Raw genomic sequence first — 23,344 nt, 5'->3', positions numbered from 1 at the left:
TAAGTAACTTATATTAACCTCATTTTCCCATCTCTCTTATGATAGCAAATTTCTTTTTTGCAGGGATGTTTTTAGAGAAGTAATTTACTGGCACTTAATTACTAGTATTTAACCAATTCAACATTCCCTTTTCTTAAGAGTCCATTAGGTTTCTATTACAATATTATACATTCCAATCAAATGTCGCTTTCTGCAAAGGTCCTCATTGTCGGTCTCCTCAAAGCAAAGTTTATGGGGACTATGAGACAATCTTTCGGCTTTGGCTGCACCAAGTCAGATTAATTATTTATACCTGAGGTCCACTGCTTCAGAACTTGGGCATCTCCACATCTCTCTAGTGGATTATTAAGAGTCTTAGTTTTTAAATAAACTCTTCATTTCATAGTCTGTTTGACTGAGGTTAAACACAATAGCCTAGTGATTCTTGTATTAAACAGTTCAGTGTCATAAGAGTCTCTCCTGGGTTTTAAGGCAATGAACACATTTGAAACAAATGAAACTTTCATTAAGAATACCCTCACAGGGGAGAAGGGGACAGGGCTTCTCACTTGAAAACTGTCTGGCACCAGTCTAGGCAGAATGATTAAAACAAGTCGGACAGTATGCAGAGTCTACTGTTTATACAAGAGGAATAATTAGAGATAAGAAAAGGGGTCTTAGGGATTTCCTAGTCTCCTTCCTTATTTTAAAGAGAAAGAGATCAGCAGTCCACAAACAGCCTTTAGCTTAGAGTGACTTGCTTTGTCCCAATGGCCACGTGCAGATGTTGGTCAAAGGCATCCTTGAAGTAGTAAGACAGGGCACATCACTGTAACACTCGATTCTTGATTGCAAGCAACAAACTCTGCACTGGTTTGTTTATGAAGGGAAGGACTTTATTAAAGAATATTAGCAGTGCCTAGAACCTCCAGGAGGGTCAAAGAGCTAGACCAGGCTGCCAAGTAGCCAGGGACAACATCCAGCCACACTAGAGGGAAAGGGAGGGTCACTTGGCGACACCCTCACAGTTCAAAAAAAAACATGACAATGACACAGCTCATAACCATGAGACTTGGGAGAGATGCCAGTTCTCCTGGCTGCCCCTAAGAGCTGGGCATCTCCGCCACCTTCCTCTTGAGAAGGATTTCCATTCAAGGACCATCTAACGTCACTCACCTCTCCAACCCTCTTTGGGTGAGAACACCTGACTCATGAGAACTAATCGCAAAGACGACTAGAACACCAGTTTTTTAGCTTTCACTGTAGGGACTTAAGACTTAAAAAGAAATTGCCTCAACATTAGAAAACATGACAGATGTCTACCAAGTCTACCAAGATTAACAGAGCTTCTTAAGAAAACCTTGATTTCCACATGGGCATTTGCAAGGAGAATGATCTCTTTCCCCTAAACTCCCCTCCACCCACCCCTAATAATTTGGCCTCTAACATTTGTGTGACTCCGCACACTTTATAGAACAGATAACCCATTCTTTCATTCCGCTCCTGGAACCTCTCCTTGTTATACAAGCATTCTGACCTAGTGATCAGTCAATGTCACTTGGTGGCCAGCAGAAAGAAGGGAACCTTCTCCAAGCTCACACTGCAGTGACCAAGGCTCTAGACCTTCCTGAGCTTCCTAAATCCAGCACTGTCTTGACTTCTTGGTGAGAAAAAACACAAGAAGACTGCCAAGCAGGCAGGGGCTCAAGGCTAGGATCACTTAGTTGCTGGGCTTTGGGCCTTAATTCTCAGACACTGAATTATTTTGAGGAGGCTGTTTACCTTGATGTGAGCAGAATTAGCCTTCGACACTAAGTCTTTATGGCAAGTTTTACTGTCCAAGGCAAATATAACCTGTTAAGATTTACAGGCTTTATTAACAGCAATAACCATTTTACAACCACCATCAGTAAATCAGGGTTTATTGAGATCTCTACAAGTTTTATCTGTGGAAAACCATTAAAATGTTGGATTTTCATTGGACATAACTTCTAACTTTTATGAAAGATAGATTTTCCATTTAATTGGGGAGTATGAAAAAGTGCAGTGTGGAATAATGAATTGTTTTGAAAAGAGCAAATTGGTTTCAGCTAAACTAAACAACAGTGTCAAACACTAAAGTTGCCACCTTCGGTGAATTGCCCCAAGGTAAAGGGTAAAAGCAAGTGTAGTGACAAATACATCCTCATACATCTGGTGAGAGGATGAGCTCACGGCGTTTAGAAAAGCTTGAATTATCATCTGTTCACACTTCAGGTATTTCGGAAAAAACTGTAGGACCAATTATTTCATCGAAACCAGTGTCTAAGTAAGTCTGGTGAGAATCTTCAAGTTCATATACCATTTTTTTGAAAAGTGTTTTTGGTAACAATAATACCATTCATAAGAATCTTCCATGGGGTAAGGAAGGTGAACACTGACAGTCACTAGCTTCTGTAAACAACCAGTTACTTCCTCCATGTGCCAGATTGTAAGAGAGGAAGGCAGGAAGCGTCTTGGTGCCTCTGTCCTTTGAGGAACTTGAAACGCAAGAACAACAGGCAGACTGGGGAGGCAGAGCAACTAAGGACTCCGAGGTTCAAGGTGGGTGGTGTTCCTGCAGGTCACAGCATCAGGAAATGCTAGTCAGGGTCAAATCCAAGTTCGTTTGACTCCAAAGTTCATTCTTTCTCCCTCCAGTGCTATAGGAACAATCCTCAGTTCTCCTTGTACTATTTCCAGATCCCACTGCTGTATCCCAGGAGAGACCCCTATGATTTCGGTATCAGTACACACTTATCAGAATATATCCAGAGCCCTTCATGACAATGAGATCTGTTGGGGCCATGACCAAATGTAGGAAAAATTGTAATGAGGGTAGAGATTACCTTGACCTCTCATCTCCCCTTTCCTATGCCCTCTTTTTTCCCCTCTAAGGCCTCCTCCCTCTAATTTTAGACATTCAGTACCTCCTGTTTCCTACAATAGCATCCAACCCAGGCTCCTGGCCCCTTGGGAACACAGGGGCTCCAGGGATGCTCTGCTCCAGGCTCCCTGTTACCCTCAGTCCCCCAAACCTCTACTCTCTCAGTCTTCTGTCCTTGGTTTTATCACTGGATTATCTATTTCAAACAAAGAAACACAGAATTTATAGCAGATTTAGGATTAGCATATTAGCTAGGAGAGATTTTAATTAAAAAAAAAAACCTCTAATTCTAAAGGAGAAGTAACATGCAACAGAGAGAGCAGATACGCTACCACTGGCCTAGGGGCTCCCAAGCTTCAAAAAGGCTTTGGGGAAAAGTAATCAAACCCACAGTCTCACTGCAAGGAAACAAAAACTATTAGAGAAAGGAAAGATCTGAGCTTTAAGGTTAGCTTGGCTTCCTGGTGATCTCAGAGTCTGGACAAGTTCTTGAAAGATGGACATGAAAATACTGATAGCTTTCTAGCATCTCATAGCAGTCTTCTGCTAATTAAATGAAATAATATTGCGGGGGGGGCAACTATGCAACACAGTGCCTGGCACATGGAGACACCCCATAAATGGTAGCTCTTTCTATTCTTACACAAACCACCTTCTCTGATCATAGAGATGAGTTCGTTGCCAAGAAAGTTCTACCTTGCAGAGAGAAGACGATTGTTTACGTCTTGTGAAGACGAGACTTGCCCTCCAGGTTCCTCTCAATGTGTCAAGGAGAAGACCCCTTATGCCACTGCAGAACAAAGCCAGCTGATGTATCAGTGACCCTGAAAATCCCTTCCAGGGATGACCCCTTTGGGGCCCACAGTAGGTGGGCAGGAAGGTGGAGAGAGTGGAAAACAGCCTGCTCAGGGAAGGTAACTCTGACTGATAATATTTCACAGTGACAATTACAATACTGATCAATTTCCAAGCACAGTTCCCAGTTATTGCCACACTGAAGAGTCATTAACTCTACAATCTTCGCATGACTATGAATCAGTGAGCACAAAAACACTCTCCTTGAGATCTGAAGACCCCATGACAGGCACTGGCAGACATCTCCACCCTGGGAGACCCCGACAGGGGAAGGTATGAACATTTTCACTTTCCTTCCCTATCTGTGTATCTCTCACCTTTCTACCTCCCCTTCAACGAAAACACAGATAATGGTGGCGATAACCACTGTGTAAGCTAGTGCTGAAACCAAAAGAGCTGTAAATATTGGTGCACAGATAGAGGCAGAATCCAACTCATAAATAAGTGAAATTTCAAAGTAACTCAAGTATTTGGAACCAGGATAATCTCCCACCTTAAGATGATGCTATAAAAGCTTGTTTGGGCCCCATAATAGCCATTAACCCACAGAGGAGCTGAAACACACTCCCTGTTCATCTATAATACAAAATGTAGAAAACAAAGGTTCCCCTGCTCCCTGCTCTCAGCTCAGAATTTCTGTGTTAAACCATCCTGCAGCCCAGCTGCTTCTTGAAATGGCCCACTACTTACTTTTAGCCAGTCTGGCTCTGAAATTTATTCCTAATAACACCTACATGATTAAAAGTAAGAGTGATATGATATCAAATCATGGAGAATGGGAAGGGTACTGAGTTCAAGAGCACCCTCCGCCCCAATTTCATGCCCACATGTAACCTGTGCACGTGACCTTATTTGGAAACAGGGTCACTGCAGGTGTACTGTGACCCAGACTCTTAACGTAAGGGCTTACTGGATTGAAATTGGCCCCAATATAATGACTTGTGTCCTTATAAGAGGGAAGTTCAGACACACAGAGATACAGAGAGAAGAACACCACGTGAAGACAGAGGCAGAGACTGGAGTGACGTGTCCACAAGCCAAGGACATCAAAGACTGCCAGGAACCACTAAGAGAGAAGCATGGAACAGATGCTTTCCCAGAGTCTCCAGGAAAACTAGCCCTGCCTGCACCCCGATTTCAGACTTCTAGCCTCCAGAACTGTGAGAGAATCCACTTTGCTGTTTTCAGCCACCCAGTAAGTAGCAGTTTGTCACAGCAGTCTCAGGAGACTTCTAGAGCAAGTGTACGCCTACAGTGTGGAAATCTGGAGGGAGGGAAGGTACCAGAAAAGAAAATACACTTTCTTACTGATAGGTCTGTATTGTGTTCCCTCCTCTCCTGATCGACAACGCTCCCAAATATTTGTTTCACTGACATCACTGTGTGTGGCTACTGGAAGTTTTTCACATCCTGTTCTGCTTTTGGGGTTACAGCTGGGAAGCCCATCGGATGCAAATAAAGATGGAAAGTGAATTGAGTCCACAGGCACCATGCATTTGCCTTCAAGAACAGAGAGCTGGAGCAAGAAAGTGGAGGAACGTCCAGCAATGTGCTTCTGAGCTTCAGCCCAAGTTCAGCCTTCCCCAAGCACAGCTAGGAATGCTGCTAACTTCCTAGAGGCTCACCTGTTCTCCAACGGGAATCCTCCCTACCAACCATGGCCCTGAAGAGCCTCCGAGTCCTTCTAATTCCTAAATCCCTGCCATCTCTGGGAAGATGCTTTGGTGTGAGTGTGGGCATGCATGTGTACACACTCATGAGGCATTCATTCACCATGATACATCTTCCCCCGTAGCTGTGACCTTCCCAGACTGTGTCTTCTTTACTCTTCTCTCCTTTGTTCTTTATTTTCACTTATGTCTTCAAAGAGCAGATGGAGAATGTCTTATTCATTTTCTAGTACCCAGAATGGGAGAAAAAAACAAAAAGAGTCTAGTGGATTTTATAGTTTTTGTCTGGGGCTAGTCCTAGTATAACCTCAAATATTCAGGAACGTTTAGGAAATTACCTTTCATTCACATTCAACAAACATTTATTCAGTGCCTGGAAGCAAGAAGCACTGTTTTACATTCTGGTGATAAAGCAATAAAAAGTTAAACAAAATTTCCCTCATGGAGCTTAAATTCCAGTAGAGTAGACAGAAAATAAGCCAAATAACTACAGTATGTTTGTGATAAGAGCTATGGAGTTAATGCAAAGTAGAGAAAGGGGCTTGAAAGTGTATGTATAGGGGAGGGGAGTGACATTTTCATCAGGGTACCCCAAGCAGGCCTCACTGAGCAGGTGATATTTGAACAAGCCCTGAAGGAAGGGATGAGGCAATGTAAGAGCTCGGGAAGAGTGTTTCAGCAGCGGGGCCAGCATGTGCAAAGGCCCTGAGGTAGGTGCATGGCTGGTGAACCTGAAAACGAGCGAGGAGGCCAGTGTGGCTAGAGCAGGGTCGGAAACTGAGCAGCAGAAGAGGTGGTCAGAGGCAACAGCAGCCTAGATTATTATGGACCACATAAAGCATCAAAATAAAATAGACTTTAACTTCGAATGCTCTGAGGAACTTTTGAAAGATCGAACAGAGTTATCCCTTAAATGGGTGTAAGACCTTCGGCAGGTCATTGATCTGAGCGCCAGTTTTCTTGCCTCTAAAATGTAAAGGCTGTGCCAGGTAGATACCTAAATTCTCTTCCAGCTGTAAAAATTGATTTCTAGACATCTAGAGAATGTTAGGTTCCCACAGGACACCTAATAAAACCATGACCTTCGTTCCTTCTTCACGCCTCTCAGAGGCTGCTGAAATTGATGGAGTGACCCAGCACGGGCTTGGAAGGAAACTGGGCTGTACACACAGCAAGCATGAAACAGGCGGGACATTCTGATGCATGAAATATTTGTAAGTCGGGATTTAGAGAGATGGGGTGGCTACAGAAAACTGCTGATACCCAAGTTAGGATCCCAGGAGCACATGGGGTGTCCTAAACAAGACTGACACGTTCACCTGAGCATTTAACACCCTGCTGTCTGTCCCCCTGCTTGGGAACCCAGGACACACTCTGCACGGAACAAGGTGGCGGCCAAAGGAGAGCAAGCATCTTTTTGCTTCACATTCAATAAAAATCCAAAAATAAGCATTTTCCTTTCTAATCATTTCACATCATGCATGAATGTTCACTTTAATTTTCAAGCCCGTTTACTTCATTTCGGGAATCACTTGCGCTTTGAATAGTGGCCACCCAGCAAGCCTCCTGCCTAAACGTGCCAGTGCGGTCGGTTTCTTGTTCCCTGTGGTACTTGCTACTCCTTTGTTCTTCCAACTGCAAAATCCCACAGCAATTTTAGTTAAACTGCGAGTTAAAGGTTCCTGTTGATTTTAATATCTCTACTCCTCCATAAATAAACTGTGGCTCTAAGGACAGTTTTCCAGCTTCCCAGAGAAGAGTCACAATTGGATGATCTACTGTGACTCAAGCCTAGTTTTATAAATTCAGGATTGTACCACGTATTCTTGTACTTCTGAGTTCCTTGCTACGCTGCCTTAACAACTGTAGTACTGGTCTATCAGAACCTCATTCAAAAGTCATTGAAAGAAGGTGGTGGGTACAGCTCAGTAGTAGAGTGTATGCTTGATGTGCAGGAGGTCTTGGGTTCAATCCCCGGTTCTTCCATTAGGGGAAAAAAATAAAATGAAAAACAAACAAATAAATAAATAAAAATAAAAAGGTTGGAGGGTAGTCTGAAAAAAAATAGTGACTGAAAGATTCAGGAAGCTGTCCCTACTACCAAAGTGTGTTACTGCTGACAGTTATATATATTTTTTTCTCTCAATCTCTTAATCATCAAATCACATTAATAAATTTTGACACATACTTTTAAGTGTGCAAGTATATTTCATCTGAAATATAACAAGGTTTAAAAAATGTTCTTTACATAATATCAACCCCTAATCTAATTAAAGCTTTTTGGATAACTTTGTTGTTAAATTGATTTGTCAATTTTTCTCACGATGTTGTATTTTTCATTTTTTTCTTTTTCCTTAGGTCCTAGTTGTTTATCTAATTTATATATAATATATATGTGTGTGTATGTTAATTTTAAACACTTAATTTATCCTTCCCCTACCCTTTCCCCCTTTGATAACCATAGTTTGTTTTCTATGTCTGTGAGTCTGTTTCCAGTTTGTAAGTTTATTTCTATTTTTCTTTTTTTTTTAGATTCCACATATAAGTGGTACCACATGGTATCTGTCTTACTCTGATTACTGACAATTACATTCTAACTGTGATAGAGGTTTCTAGGAAACAAGCAAGGAACAAAAACCGTCATGACTCTGGATTCCTGGCGCCTCCCTGTGAATGAAGGAGGGCTAGCTATTCAGAGACCTGTGACTTCACACTTTACATCCCCCAAAGCAGCGCAGTGTCCGAAACATAATAAATGCTCAAGGCATGTTTGTTCCATAAGCAAACGAAGAGCAAGTAAGTACAAACACCAGTGAAACTTGGCACCAGGGCCTGCCCTCCTTCCCTATGCACTTTGTTATGTGACTTTGCCGATCAGATTGATCCAGAAGCCAACGCACACAGCAGAATGTCCAAGGCAGTGGACGGAGGACAGAGGATGCCGCCTGCATGACTGAGGTCCCCAAAACCAAGAGCCCGTAACAAATCCTACCCGAGCTGCCTATCAAGAGCTTGTGTTGACTAGGAAGTCTGCGAGAGACAATCTCCTCTTCCAACTCACTTCCAACACCATTTCTGCACCATCTTTAAGCAGTTGGGTCCAGACATCAACAAGGCCAGACCCAGGCTCCCTTAGTCACCTGGGAGCACACAGCGCTCAGCCACTGTCCCTCTGGGGAAAGGGCTGGTCTTACCTCGGCAGCAGGAACGCCCTCGGGCGGACGGCAGTGCAGCACGATCATGCCTTCAATGGGAACCTCTCTTCCCTGAGGATCTTGCTCAAAGTTCTTCCGTAAATCTGCAAAGATACATGAAGACATGACACTTTGCCCTAAGGCCAGTATGATCCACATTTGCTCCAAATATAATAAGACAGTGAGCTTCATGCCACCACTTAGAGACACACACACACACACACACAAAGTCACTCCAGAATCCGAGAATCACCTTCCTGAATACTCACAAATATATTTGAAATAAACCTTAATGAAACTGTTCCTCACTTTCCATACTGATGTGAAGGATAAAAGATTTACTGGCGGGGAGGGAGGCAGGGGAAAAAAACTTACTATTTCATGAGTTTTTGCCAGTATGATCTCCTTAGCATCTGATAAAACACTTGGCCTAATAAATTGCTATCCACAGCTATTATGCAGTGGAGATGCATGTGATTTTTTTTTATTAACTAAAGAATGCATTATTAATCTGTAACCTCTGCCATTCCCTTAACCCTCTAGGGAGCTCTAGAGGATGGTAATACAGTGAGATTACCTATTAGTTTTTTATTTGTAACCAGGGAAAAGAGGCAACATTCAACCACAACAAAAATCTATAATCTATCCAACCAAACATATAATTAAAACACAATGTCCTCCAGTCAAACAGCAATGTGTAGTGTAGTGCCCTCATGGAAGGCTCCAGGTGCTTTGCAAACAAGCTGCATGATTAGCCTTTTACACATGGAAGGGGGACACTTAGGGAGGTTACTTGGCCGGCCAGTGGTCACATAGAGCATCGATGCCAGTGACGGGGAAAAAAATCCAACAACATTCCAGGCCTCCAGTCTCGGACGGATAACCAGCCAAGCTTTCTCGGGGAAAAGAACACAGGGATGGTTCAAAAAGAGAGGAAGAGCTTCATTTGTCTGACTTTCCGCTTAAGCATACGCTCCATTAAAAAGAGTGGGAGTTGCCCTTTACTTCTTTTGAGGTGTCATAACAACACTGATCATTTTACGGCACAAGTTTAATTCCCACTGTCACTTGAAAGCCTGGGATGGTAGCGCAGAGACAGTTTTATAAGTCTTCCTCAAGACCTCCCTTCTCCCTTCCTGACAATGTATTTTTCTACACTTGAGCATCTCAAATTACAGGCTGTGGATTTATTGATTTAATTTTCTTTAGTGCTTACAATCACATGAAATATGCTCTCTGTAAAGAGCAGCGCTTCAGAATCAGTTACATCTTTATAAATTGTATAAATACATTAAACGTGCTTTTAGCAAGTCAAACATGCTCCATGAGTAACAAGCACAGCAATCCACATGTTCACTCCTCTGCATTTTACTCTTAACGTATTCCCTCCTGGAGGCCACCGACGGCTTCTGTCAGTCGTGCTGTATGTTCAGAGATCTCCGTGAGTGTACGTGGCGCAAAGGATCTCAAAAGGACTCGTGCTGTGGGCAGATGGCAGGTTCAGCTCCTCATTTCTCTGCTGTCCCACAGACTGTAAAGCCATCTTTCTTCTTCTACTCGAGATCCAAAAACTGCCACTGCCTTTATGATTCAGAATTTCCGACGCCAGGTGTGAGAAAGTTCACATAATTGATGACAAAACCATGAATGAAGGAAAATGCAGTTTCCCCAGAATGAAAGATCTCATGTTTCCCGCACAACTTGACCACAAATTCTCCTTTGTTTTCCCGTAAGGGATCTTTGAGACGAAAATCCCCTTTACGTATGACTGATTTCTTCATCAGGACTACAGCAAAGCCCCCTTATCCCTGGGCGTGTGTTCCAAGGACCCCCACGGATGCCTGAAACCACAGATAATCCCAAACCCTATGTATATGATGTTTTTTCCTGGTACATAACACACCTGTGATAATAGTGTTAAAGTTCAATTTATAAATTAGGCACAGTAAGAGATCAACAATACTTATAATACAATAGAACACCTACAACAATATGCTGTAATAAAAGTTACATGAATGGAGTCTCTCTCTCAAAATCTCTTATCATACAAATTGAATGTTTTTCCATCTCAACTAAGCATTTATCATGTACGTGGCTGTAACTTTTGAAGTTTAAGGTATGACAGCAAAGCTAGCATGCATTTCTTTTTCCTTTGTCAGAATTTCAGATAGAATTCACTCTTATCGCTGATCTTAGCAACCTCATCGTGCAGTTTTTTTCTTTCCTTATTAAGTCAAGAACGTTCACTTTTCCACTTAAAGAAAGCACTTCACAGCATCTCTCTGGCACATCTGAATGGCCAGCATCATGTGCACTTTGGGGCCATTATTACTTTAAATAAGGGTGACTTGAACACAAGTACTGAGATACCATGACAGTCAATCTGGTAACTGAGATGACTCTAAGAGGTGAATGGGCAGGGTATGTTGGACAAAGGGCGATTCACATCCTGGGCAGGACGGAGCTGGATGGCATGAGCTTGCTTCATGCTACTCAGAATGGCATGTGGTTGAAAATGTATGAATTATTTATTTATGGGATTTGTCATTTACTATTTTCAGACTTAAGTTGACCATGGGTAACTGAAACTGTAAGGAGGATGGCTCTATATTGAAATCAGTCGATTGTGGAGTGTGAGCGACTCTTCTGTGACACATCAGTTTGATAACGAACAGAAAGGGTTGTGTTTTGTGGCGAATTTTGTTTGCCATTTTTTTTCCTTTTCTTTGATTGCTTTGTTTTCAAAAGGAAGTCTTATTCAGCTGCTGCATGATGACTGCAGTTTTGAGAACGGCAAATAATCTGCATACAACCCGATGAAGCACAGAAAACGAACAGCGGGAGTTTCTATTTTATCTTTTACTATTTCTATTTTATCTTCTGTTTCTTTGTTCTAGAAGTGGAAAAAGTAACAAAATGCATAGTTTACAGGTACCTCCACCCTCCCCTACAGTAACTGCACTGGCAGATGAGAACACAACCAGAGCGAAGACATCTTTCCTCCCCACTCCCACCTGCTTAATGAATTAGCTAAGCAAGCATGTACGTAAAGAAGGAAAACCCTGCATTGCACATTATTACTAGGATGTAGGAAAGGGTATTGCCTATGAAAAAGAAACTGCGAAATTTCTAGCAGGTCTCATCCAATCAGGATCAGACTGAAGAAAGGATCCACACAACCTCTTTATGTTCCCAACTGACATACACATTCACTGGAAGGCTTCCGATAAGAAGTATACAGACACTTCTAAATGCAGAGATGCAAAGATCATAGATTAAAGGCAGTGGCGTAGGGGGTCAGGCAACAACGAGTGTGTCATATATTTGGGTCCAACGCGTTAACAGGCAGCCAGCCACACACCAGATATCAGACCAAGTGAGAAACCCAAGTATCACCGAGTCCCTGCCTATGCCTAATACTGATGCAGGGAGACTGGCATTTGACTCCCAAGGAGGGCAGACATACCAGGTAAATTCCAGCTAGCTGGGGGAGGAGATATAGCTCGAGCGGCAGAGCACATGCTTAGCATGCATGAGGTCCTGGGTTCAATTCCCAGTACCTCCTCTAAAAATAAACAAATAAACCTAATTACCTCCACCACCAAAAAAATAAAAATAAAAAAATAACAAAATTCCAGCTAGCTACTGAATATAACAAAAATTACAGAAATAGATCTCAGAAACAGAATGCTTTCAGTTCTACCTATGATTCTCACCCTAGGTCGCCCAACCTAATTCATTTCTGAATTGGCAAACTAAATACTTTGACCACCTATGTTAGTTCCAAGGCTTGAAAGATTCATATAGGAATCTGTGTAACTTCTAATAGTAGGAAGAACATCCCCAGCCATATAAAAAAGAATTATACCACAAATGAAGGAGACAAACCATAGAACTGAAATTAAATGGCTTCCTCTAAGACTAGAAACGAGAGGCATTTTTAGATAACTTCCAATTTAAGTTCTTTAAAATGAAAAGGAAATAGCAACTGAGAATCTAGAGTAGGGATTTATAAATAGGATAACATCTGAGATCAAGAAAACTGCCACTATGCAGGGAAAAAAAAGTGTAACTGCTGAATTAGAAATATATATATATATATGTATCATGGAGACGGTAAACAGCATCTGAGTACTGCTGCTAACTGAACTAGCGAAACAGAAGACAGATCTATCAGTCAGGATCCAGGCAGGAAAACAGAAAGCATATCAGTTGTCTCAACAGAAAATATTAGTGTAAAAAATGAAGGACTAAAAAGGCAAAAAGGGGAACCGTTAGGAGTTGGTCCCACCCTAGGGAAAGGGAAGAAGTTAGGTTATAGACCTCTGAAGCTTAGAGAGGGCTCAACTCTCCAAGGAGAGGGCACTGGATGTTGGTGCTGGCACCTCAGGAACTTGGAACAGGGACCCAAGGAGTCAAGACCTAGACCTCTGAAGGACCACCCAGCAGACTGGTGCTGGGTCTCATGGTGGGGTAGTGGAGGGTAAGGAGCATAATATAGCTGGTTCTGGAAGTAGTTAAAAAAATAAACTGGAAACAATAAGCAACTGCCACTTCCAAGATGAAGAAACTCTGCTGGGGTGATGTTGACAGAGACAGAAAATGAACAGAAAGAAGTAGCCTTCCTCCCTCCTTCTCTGTCCAGTCTCCTCTGTGCCCCTATTAGGACCTCACAGGGAGCCAGGATCTGGCAAGGGAGTCCCAGCCCCAGGTTCACAAATTACAGGCCAGCGGTTTGAGAGATAGGAGGCAATAGTTTGGTAACCAGAAAACCTAGTTTAAGAAATGTCCTCTAGTAGGGCTCTAATCATTGCTTACTCCATATGTGTTTTCCTCACTGGACCATCACTTCAATGAATGTGGGTTTTAGGTCTGAGATGTTCACCCTTATACTCCCAGTGCCTACTGAACATCTAATTCAGGGAAGATTCTTAATAACTGTAAGTTGAATAAATGAGCTAAGAGGAAAAGGATAAAATGACAATGAATTTGCCATAAAAAAGATGAAATAAATAACAAGAGATAATATTGAGATAGAGAAATATAATTTAAATATAATAGGAAGTTTAGAAGGAGGCAATAAGATTAAAGAAAATAGATGATAATTTAATAACAGTAATTCTTCTCTGAGCTGGGGGAAAAAAAACTTGAGTTTGCAAAAGAGCTCTCTGGATACAAGGCAACAAAACTTTGGAAAGAAAAAAAATAGTTCCTCGATATATCACAGTGGAAATTTTGAATTTTAACAAAATTAATAACATTGTAAAAATAATTTTACAAGTATTTTAAACTAAATGAACATAAGTAACTAAAATTTTCAAAGGTTGAAAGAATATTGTCAAAATGTCCACATTACCCAAAGCCATCCATAAAGTCAAAGCATTCTCTATTAAAATATCAATGTCATTTTTCACAGAAATAGAATAAAAACCCTAAACTTAAGATAGAACCACAAAAGACCCTGAAGAATCAAAACAATCTTAAGAACAGAGCTGGAGGCATCACATTTCCTGACTTCAAACCATACTACAAAGCTACAGTAATCAAAACAGATTATGGCATAAAAACAGAAATTGATCAATGAAACAGAATCAACAGTCCAGAAATAAACCCTCAAATATATGGCCAACTAATATTTGACAAGGAATACACCTATACTAAATGAGGAAAGGATAGTCTCTTCAATAAATGGTGCTGGAAAACCTGGATATATGCACATACAAAATAATTAAATGTGAAAGAAGAACCCCTCTCTTACACCAATTACAAAAGTTAACTTAATAGCTTAAAGATTTAAATGTAAAACCTGAAACTAAAAAACTCCCAGAGGACAAGACAGGGAAAAAAACTCGACAATAGTCTTGACAACGATTTTTTGGATATGACACCAAAAGCACAAGAAATAGAAGAAAAAATTAACAAGAAGGACTATATCAAATTAAAAACTCTCTGCATAGCAAAAGAAATGATCAACAAAGTGAAAGGCAACCTAACGAAAGGGAGAAAATATTTTCAAGCCATATAACTGATACAGTGTCAATATCCAAAATATGTAAAGAACTTAGCAAAAAACCATACAATCCAATTTTAAAAATGAGCAAAGTACCTGAATAGACATTTTCCAAAGAAGATATACAAATGGCCAATAAGTACATGACAAGGTGTTCAACATCACTAATCATCAGAGAAACGCAAATCAAATCCACAGTGAGATATCACCTCATTCCTGTTAAAATGGCCAATATCAAAAGGAAAAGAAATGAGTTTTGATGAGGATGTAGTGAAAAGGGAATTCTAGTTCACTGTTGGTGGGAATGTAAATTGATGCAGCCACTATGGAAAGCAGTATGTAAGTCCCTAAAAAGTTAAAACTATAAATACCATATGATCCAAAGATCTCATTCCAGGGTATATATCCAAAGGCAACAAAGTCACTATCTAGAAGAGAGAGCTATACCCCTATGTTCACTGCAGCATTACTCACAGAGATATGAAAATAACCCATTCATAGATGGATGAATAATAAAGAAAATATGATATACACACTATGGTAAGTGAAATAAATCAGACAAAGACAGACAAATATTGCATGGTCTCATATATGTGAACCATATAATGTATGAGTCCACATATGTGGAATCTAAAAAAGCTGAACTCAGAGAAACAAGGAGTAGATTGCTGGTTGCCAGGGGTTGAGGGGTAAGTGAAATGGGAGATGGTGGTCAAAGGATAAAACTTTAAGTTTTAAGATGAGTAAGTGCTGAGGAGCTAACACACAGCACAATGAACATAGGTAACAGTACTGTATTGTATACTTGAAATTTATTGAGAGTAAATTGTAAATGTTCTCACTACTATATATATACACATATATAAAACTGTGAGGTAATGGATATGTTAACATTAGTGTGGTAATCATTTCACAATATAAATATATATCAAATCATCACATTGTGCACCTTAAAGTTACACAATGATCTTTGTCAAATATATCTTCTCAATAACGCTCAAAAAAATTTTTAAATAAAGAGGTAACTGACAATGAAACAAAAATCAGTCTATAACTAGAACTTTTCTCTGTATAAGCAAATACCAGAGAGTAATTATGTAACAAAATCTATGTTCTTGCTTGTTTTCGCTTTTTAGCAAAAAAAAAAAGCGTGGGTACAAATTTCCCATCCCCAAATAAATTATCATTCATGAGCAAACTGACAACAATATAGTCTCAGACAATAGGTTCCAGAGATTGAAAGCAGCCACATGTCTTTCCTGAAAACATTACTTTTCATATAAACTAACGAAAGAAAAGACACTCAAAGTAATGAATTACATATTTGAGTTGTGGTTTAAAAGAAGAAATCTAGCAGTGAATAACAAAAACCACTCAAAATTTTAGAATACAAGTATTTTTTGTAACATAGTTAAAACATTCAAGTAATTATCCAAAAAACAATGGAAAGAGAAATGCAAAATACATCTTAAACATGCATGATCACTAATGGTAAAAATTTTAACTGCTAGGTCTTCTGTTCCAGCACCGCACTGGGTAATACTGCCTATCACTAAAGAAGGTCAGGGCTGGCGCCCGAGAACAGACATACCTCAGAGTTACTGCGGGGTGGGTTCCAGACCACTGTGATAAAGTGAGTCATGTGAAGTTTCTGGCTTCTCACTGCACATAAAAGTTATGTTTACAATATAATAAAGCCTATTAAGTATGCAATAGCATTATGTCTAAAGTGACAGTGTAAACCTTAATTAAAATACTTTATTGCTAAAATATACTAACATCACCTTAATCTTTTTGCTGGTGGAGGGTCCTGCCTACACACTGATGGTTGCTAATTGGTTAGGGTGGTGGTTGCTGAAGGCTGGGGTGGCTGTGGCAATTTCTTAAAATGAGACAACAGTGAAGTCTGCCGTGACTGTCTCTGCCTTCTGCTAAATGATTTCTCTGCAGCTTGCAATGCTATTTGACAGCATTTTACCCCTAGCAGAACTTCCTTCAAAATTGAAGTCAATCCTCCCAAATCCTGCTGCTGCTTTATGTTTATGTTATGTTTTAAATCCTCTGTGGTCATTTCAACCATTTTCATAGCATCTTCACCAGTAGATTCCATCTCAGGAAACCACTTTCTTTACTCCTCCATAGAATCAATTCCTCATCCACTGAAGTTTTCTCATGAGATTGCAGCAATTCAATCACATCTTCCAGCTCCACTAATTCTAGTTCTCTTGCTACTTCTACCACATCTGCAGTTACTTCCTCCACTGGAGTCTTGAACCCCTCAAAGTCATCCACGAGGGCTGGAATCAACTTCTTCCAAATTTGAGTTAATGTTACTATTTTGGTTTTTTCCCATGAATCAAAAATGTTCTTGATGGCATCTAGAATGGTGAATCTTTCTCAGAAGGTTTTCAATTGACTTTGCCCAGATCCATCAGAGGAATCCCTATCTATGGCAGCAGCAGCTTTAACAAATACATTTCTTAAATAATAGAACTTGAAAGTTGAAATTACTCCTTGATCCATGGGATACATAGAGAATAGATGCTGGGTAGCAGGCATGAAAACAACATTAATCTCGTGCATCTTCATCAGAGCTCTTGGATGACCAGGGGCATTGTCAATGAGAAATAGTATTTCAAAAGGAATCTTTTCTTCTGAGCAGTAGATCTCAACAGTGGGCTAAAAATATTCAGTAAACCACGTTGTAGATAGACGTGCTATTATCCAAGCTTTGTTCTGTTTATATAGATCACAGGCAGAGTAGATTTGGCATAGTTTTTATTAGTGCCTGTAGGATTTTTGGAATGGTAAACGAGTACTGGCTTCAACTTAAAGTCACCAGCTCCACTAGCCCCTAACAAGAGAGTCAGCCTAGCTTTTGAAGCTTTGAAGCCAGGCATCATTGACTTCTCCTCTCCAGCTATGAAAGTCCTAGATGCCGACATCTTCTTCCAACAGAAGGCTGTTTCGTCTACAAGGAAAATCTGTTACTTGGTGCAGCCACCTTCATTAATTATCGTTGCTAGATCTCCTGGATAACTTGCTGTGGCTTCTGTATCAGCACTTGCTGCTTCACTCTGCACTTTCACGTTATGGAAGCAGCTTCTTTCCTTAAACCTCTTGAACCAACCTCTGCTACTTCAAACTTTTCTCCTGCAGCTTCCTCACCTCACTCAGCCTTCACAGAATGGAAGAGAGTTAAGATTTTGCTCTGGATTAGGCTTTGGCTTAGGGAAATGTTGTGTTTGATTTGATTTTCCATCCAGACCACTCCAGTTTTCTCCATTATCAGTCATAAGGCTATTCTGTTTTCTTATCATTTGTGTGTTCACTAGAGTAGCCCTTTCAATTTCCTTTCAGAACTTTCCCTTTCCATTCACAACTTTGGCTAACTGTTTAATGCAAGAAGCCTACCCTTTGGCCTACATCAGCTTTCAACATGCCTTTCTCACTAAGTTTAATAATTTCTAGCTTTTGATTTAAGGCAAGAGATATATAACTCTTCCTTTTACTTCAACATTTAGAGGCCAAAGTAGGATTTTTCATTGGCCTAATTCCAGTACTGTTGTGTTTCAGGGGAATAAGGAGAGGGAGAGAGATGGGGGGTGGAGGGGGACAGCTAGTTGGTGCAGCAGTCAAAACACACACAACATGGACCAATTAAGTTCATTGTCTTAAGTGGGTGTGGTTCGTGGCACCCCAAAACACAATAGCAACATCAAAGATCTCTCATCACAGATCACCATAATATAATACTAATGAAAAAGTTTGAAATACTGTGAGAATTACCAAAACATGACACAGAGACACGAAGTGAGAAAATCCTGCTGGAAAATGACACTTGATAGACTTGCTCAACACAGGGTTGCCACAAACTTCCAGTTTGTAAAAAAAACACAGCATCTGCAATTATGTGCAATAAAGTGAAGCACAGTAAAATGAGGTCTGCTGGGATCTATCTGAATTCTCGGTCTGCCACTTGCTAGCCCCTTGACTTGATAATTATCTTTCTCTCTCTTTGCCTCAGTTTCCTCATCTGTAAAATGAGGATAATAATTCCTATTAAATATAGTTTTTATATGAATATAAATGCTAATGTGTATAAAATCATTTTAAGAGCACTGGGTGCATAATAAGGCTTAACTAAGGTCACATATTATTATATCCTATTATAAAGCCATGATTATTAAAAGAGGGTGATCTTGTCATAAATCAGATATATGAATGAATTAAACTAGAACATTTTTCAAAGACATTCAAATAAAAAGAGTAAGTCAGTGTATCATAAAAGTGCTGTATAAATTAAGTGTGAAAACACATTAGGATATCCTTTTATAGAAAAAAATAAAAGTTAGATCTCTGTCTTCCTTTATACCAAAATAAATCCCATCTTAATTAATATATTTTCTATAAAACCACAGCAGTAATAAAATACTTATTGGATCTTAGGTTAGGGAAGACTTTTCTAAACCTAAAATTGAAGAACACTTACGGAAATGATCAGCACATATTGTTTTGTTAAAATTGAAAACTGTTTTTATCTAAAACATTATGATCAAAATTATAGGCAGAGGCTTAACAGCCTTAATATATAAAGGGAACTTATGAAATCAAAGTGAGGAGGGTGAACAGCCTAAAACAACATGGCAAAGGGGATGAAAACATAATTTACGAAAGAAGAGATACAAATGGCTAATAAAGATATTTAGAATGGCCAGTACCACTAATTGTTAAGGAAATGCCAATTTAAAAAGCATCTATATGTCTCTTTACTCTTAAACAGCTTTTGCTTTGTTTCTTTGTTTTAAAGAATAATTTCCAGTGTTAGAATATGGAGAACTAGAAGTGAAAGTGGTTAAACATGCACCCAATGTCTTTAAAATTATCTTAATAAATGAACAATGTTAGTATATCCATACAACAAAATATTACCTGGCAATTAAAAAGGAATGACGTATTGATACATGACACACTACAGATGCATCTTGAAAACACAATGCTAAATGAAATAAGTCAATTACAAAAGATCAAACACTGTATAATTCCACGTATATGAAACATCCATAGTAGGTAAATCCATATAGCCAGAAGGTAGGGAAGTTTTTGCCTAGGGTTGCAGGTGGGATTGCAGGGGGAGAAAGGCTGGGAATAGTTTTACTTTTTGGTGTGATAAATGTGTTCTAAGTTGGACTCTGGTAGTGACTGCACAACTCTGAGAATATACTAAGAACTGTCAAATTGTACACTTTAAATAGGTGAATGAATTATCAAGTATTATGGATCATATCTCAGTAAAGCTATTATTAAAAACACTTCATTTATATAATTCAGCAACTCTACTTCTAAAATTTTCTAAGAAGATGACTGAAGAGCTACATAGAAAAATGTAGCTTGGTGACATTCCTCAATCATCATTTACAGTACTGAGCAACTGCTAACGATCTAAATATTTAACCATATAGGAATGGTTAATATATGTTGGTGCATTCCAACAGTGTAATACTATGCAGATTTTTTTTAAATCTCAAAGAATATTTAAAATTATAAGTAAATATTTGAATAAACTGCTAAATGAGATAAAATAGTATGTAATGACTGAGCTCTTTTATTTTTTTTTAATAGGTAAGAACTGTCCTCCTCCCAATGTAAAAATTACATTTTTATAGAATGCATCTACATCTAAATGAAAGTAGGTACATCTGCATTAAAACTTGTTTTGGTAGGTAGCCCTTCTCCTAATTTGCCTTCAGTTTTTTTCCTAAATGTGTAGTAGCCTCATTCAGAATTTACTCACGCTGTTGGTGATGGGCTCAACACCATGCCAGGCAGCAGGGGGTATGGCTTTGACACAGACCCTTCCAGCCCTCCCCCAGCATACCCTCCAGCAGGGAGGACAGACATTAAACCAGTGAGTAAGAGGTACATGAATGAGTGATGAGACAGAGAGGTAGAAAGTTCCATAAAAATGTATCACAGTGGGACCTACCTTAATCTAGTGGTTACAGGTAAGTTTCTCAGAGTCACAGGTAAGCAGAGGCACAGCATCTCACAGACCTACACAGTACCCACTATACCTCATTTACTATTTCAATCAGGCTTTCACTGGCTTAAAACTTTTTTTTTTTTTGCATATATGCTCTCTTGTTTCTTTCTTGCAAGTCTCTGCAAATTGCTTGCCTAGTTACCTTTCCTTCCAGAAGTTATCACATCACATAAGGACACTCTTTTATTAGACTTAGTCTTCTATTCATATATATATTGAGAGGGTGGAATATAAATAGATTTCCACCTTCTGATCTCACTTATGCTCACATGGTCTATAGTTAGAAGGAAAATAATAATTTTCACATTATTTTGTATAAGAGAACTGAACCATGCTGCATATATACACACCAAGACTGCAGATTTAAAAAGGTTTAAATAGCAACTGGTATGGGATTACTAAATATGTCACAGGAAAAGCCCTAAAGAGAAATCACTCAACATTTCAAACTTTTGCTACTGGATGAATATGGGTCTATATTCATTATCTTCTTCATCTGTTTCTATATTTTCTAAAATTTTCTGTGATGAATGTGGATTACTTTTATAGCCAGAAAAAATAATGTCCAAAAAACCCCCCCCTCGTTCCCACAAGTTGTCAAGATTCTCTAAACTAGACCAAACTGAATCAGAAGCCAGGGAAGAAGTACATTTTGTTTCATTTTATTGTACCAAGTTTCACTCCTACGATGTCTACTAAAGAAGGAAGCGGGGAGGGGTATATTTTTTAATTTTTACTGAATTCTAAAATAGTCTTCTTTAATTTGATTTTACTTATAAGAAAGAGGGAAAAAACCATCTGTCTTATTCGTTGCCTTGCCTCTAGTACCTGGAAAGGTACACAGCAGTCACTTGGTATTTGTTGAATGAATGCATCAATCAATGAGTTTCCATTTCAACTCATCTGAATGATCATTATAAACTAACAGACACCTAAGCCTCTACTAGTTAAGGTAATTAGGAGAGGCAAAAACATGAATAGACAGATGTGCTACAATGGTGTTAAAAGTAACACATTCATTCTCATCCTCATTGTTAATATAAATGATTCTAACAAACATCAACGCTGACCAATCTGGAGCATCACCCTGTCTACTTCTGCTCCCTCTCCACCCTTTTGCCCTATTTGGTTCCACAGCAGAATGCCAACAAGGCACACGATGACTCGAAACAAAGACAGCAGAAGAGGAGGGAAAGGTGATGAAGCAAGGTACTTGGGGCACCTGTAAATCACACCATCAGCAACATCCGGAGTCAGTGATACCTGCGAATAAGTAGTCCATCTGGGACCAGGCCATGGGAAGCGGCAGTCCCCCTTTCCTCACCCTCTGCCCTCTCTGGCCTCTTTCTCATTTTCCTTTCATGCTACTATGTTAGAAAAGTCATTGTAGCACAAGAAAATCAATAAAAATTCAATTCCGAATAATAGTTCTTTGCAGCTCAGAAACACCAGGGAGTTATATCGGCTCATTCAATGTTCTGGCAGTTAATGCAATGAAATAAAAATAATTTACTCGTTCAAACCAAATCAGCCAGTGAAAAATCATAGTCATTTTTTTAATAGTCATAGCCATAGTCATTTGTTAAGATTGCAGGAGGATGGTACAATGTCCCATTAGTGCCCCACTACACTGGTATTCAAATCAGCTTCGAATCTTTCCCACTCATATTTTTCTGAAGGAACAACAAACCACATTTGTCATACATAAAAGGAATTTGTAACTTCGCCAAATACAGATCATCTGTTGCAATAAAAGGACTGGTTCAAATACACAACAGATGGATGCCAGCAAAATCAAAGTCAAGGCTTGGTGCCCCCATTTGGTTCTGCCTCCATCCTCCAGCCCCAGATGGTCATGACCTGAGAGGTCAGAGACTAACTCCAGTTTCCAAAGGAAGTATATATAAGGCTTCCCTGCAGGTCAGTCCTTTTCTCTGTGATCGTCTTCCTATATATGGTGCATTTTCAGATGCTTCTCTCGCCAGCCTGGCTCATACTCTCTGCCTGGCTTAAATCTATGAAGTCTGCCCATTTCTTGTCCCACTAATCCATGTGGATGCCAGGCTGCTCCTGTCTGTCATTTCATGCCTTTGCTGTGGATCTTCTAGTTCCAAAGTTGCTATCCTTTTGAAGGACAACTGGCAAGAAAAGACAATTGCACGTGTAGATTTCTCTTTCGTAAGATTTCTGAATACGGTAGCCTTAACTTCTGCGGAGTAAGTCTTGCAGCAATAATGAAGGAGGGACACCTTCAATCATAGTCAGATTGTGTGAGCCTTTCCATGTTCCCTCTGACCCCGCCTTGGTGCCAGGCAACGAGTGGGCTCTGTTTACTGGGATAGCTAAGAGTTTGGATGATGCCAGGGGTCCTGTCGTGCAGAGGCTCCTCAAGATTGTTTCTCAGAGCCGAAGAATAACGTTGGGGCTTTGTTAGATCCCCTGTGCTCTGCAATTCCTCCACTGTTAAATTGCCGTTGTCAATAAATCGTTTTATAACTAGCACGGTGTGTCATTATCCCTTTCACAACAAGTAGCACAGTTTGTCAGGCAACAGTGGTGTTGTGAAGGCAGCATCCCGCAGCAGGGACACATTATGGTGGGAAGAAACAGCTGCAGTTTTACAAAATGCTTTCAGTACTAATTTAACCTGCTCTCTATTGAGCTATTCCCAATTCAATGCATGCCATT

At 39.8% G+C, this 23,344-nt stretch overlaps 1 protein-coding gene across 10 annotated transcripts in view; it reads right to left on the bottom strand.

The window, feature by feature from the left end:
* Positions 1–23,344, bottom strand: part of UNC5D (unc-5 netrin receptor D) — a 494,882-nt gene that overhangs the window by 171,590 nt on the left and 299,948 nt on the right. For all 10 annotated transcript variants that reach the window (XM_074353354.1, XM_074353355.1, XM_074353356.1 and 7 more), the window contains exon 4: positions 8,604–8,707. In XM_074353354.1, the coding sequence (XP_074209455.1) occupies positions 8,604–8,707 (104 nt within the window). The remainder of the gene's footprint in view (positions 1–8,603; positions 8,708–23,344) is intronic.

Source organism: Camelus bactrianus, chromosome 26 (assembly GCF_048773025.1).
Source record: "Camelus bactrianus isolate YW-2024 breed Bactrian camel chromosome 26, ASM4877302v1, whole genome shotgun sequence".
In the NCBI taxonomy this organism is placed as follows: Eukaryota; Metazoa; Chordata; class Mammalia; order Artiodactyla; family Camelidae; genus Camelus; species Camelus bactrianus.
This window is presented reverse-complemented; position numbering and strand designations above follow the sequence as displayed.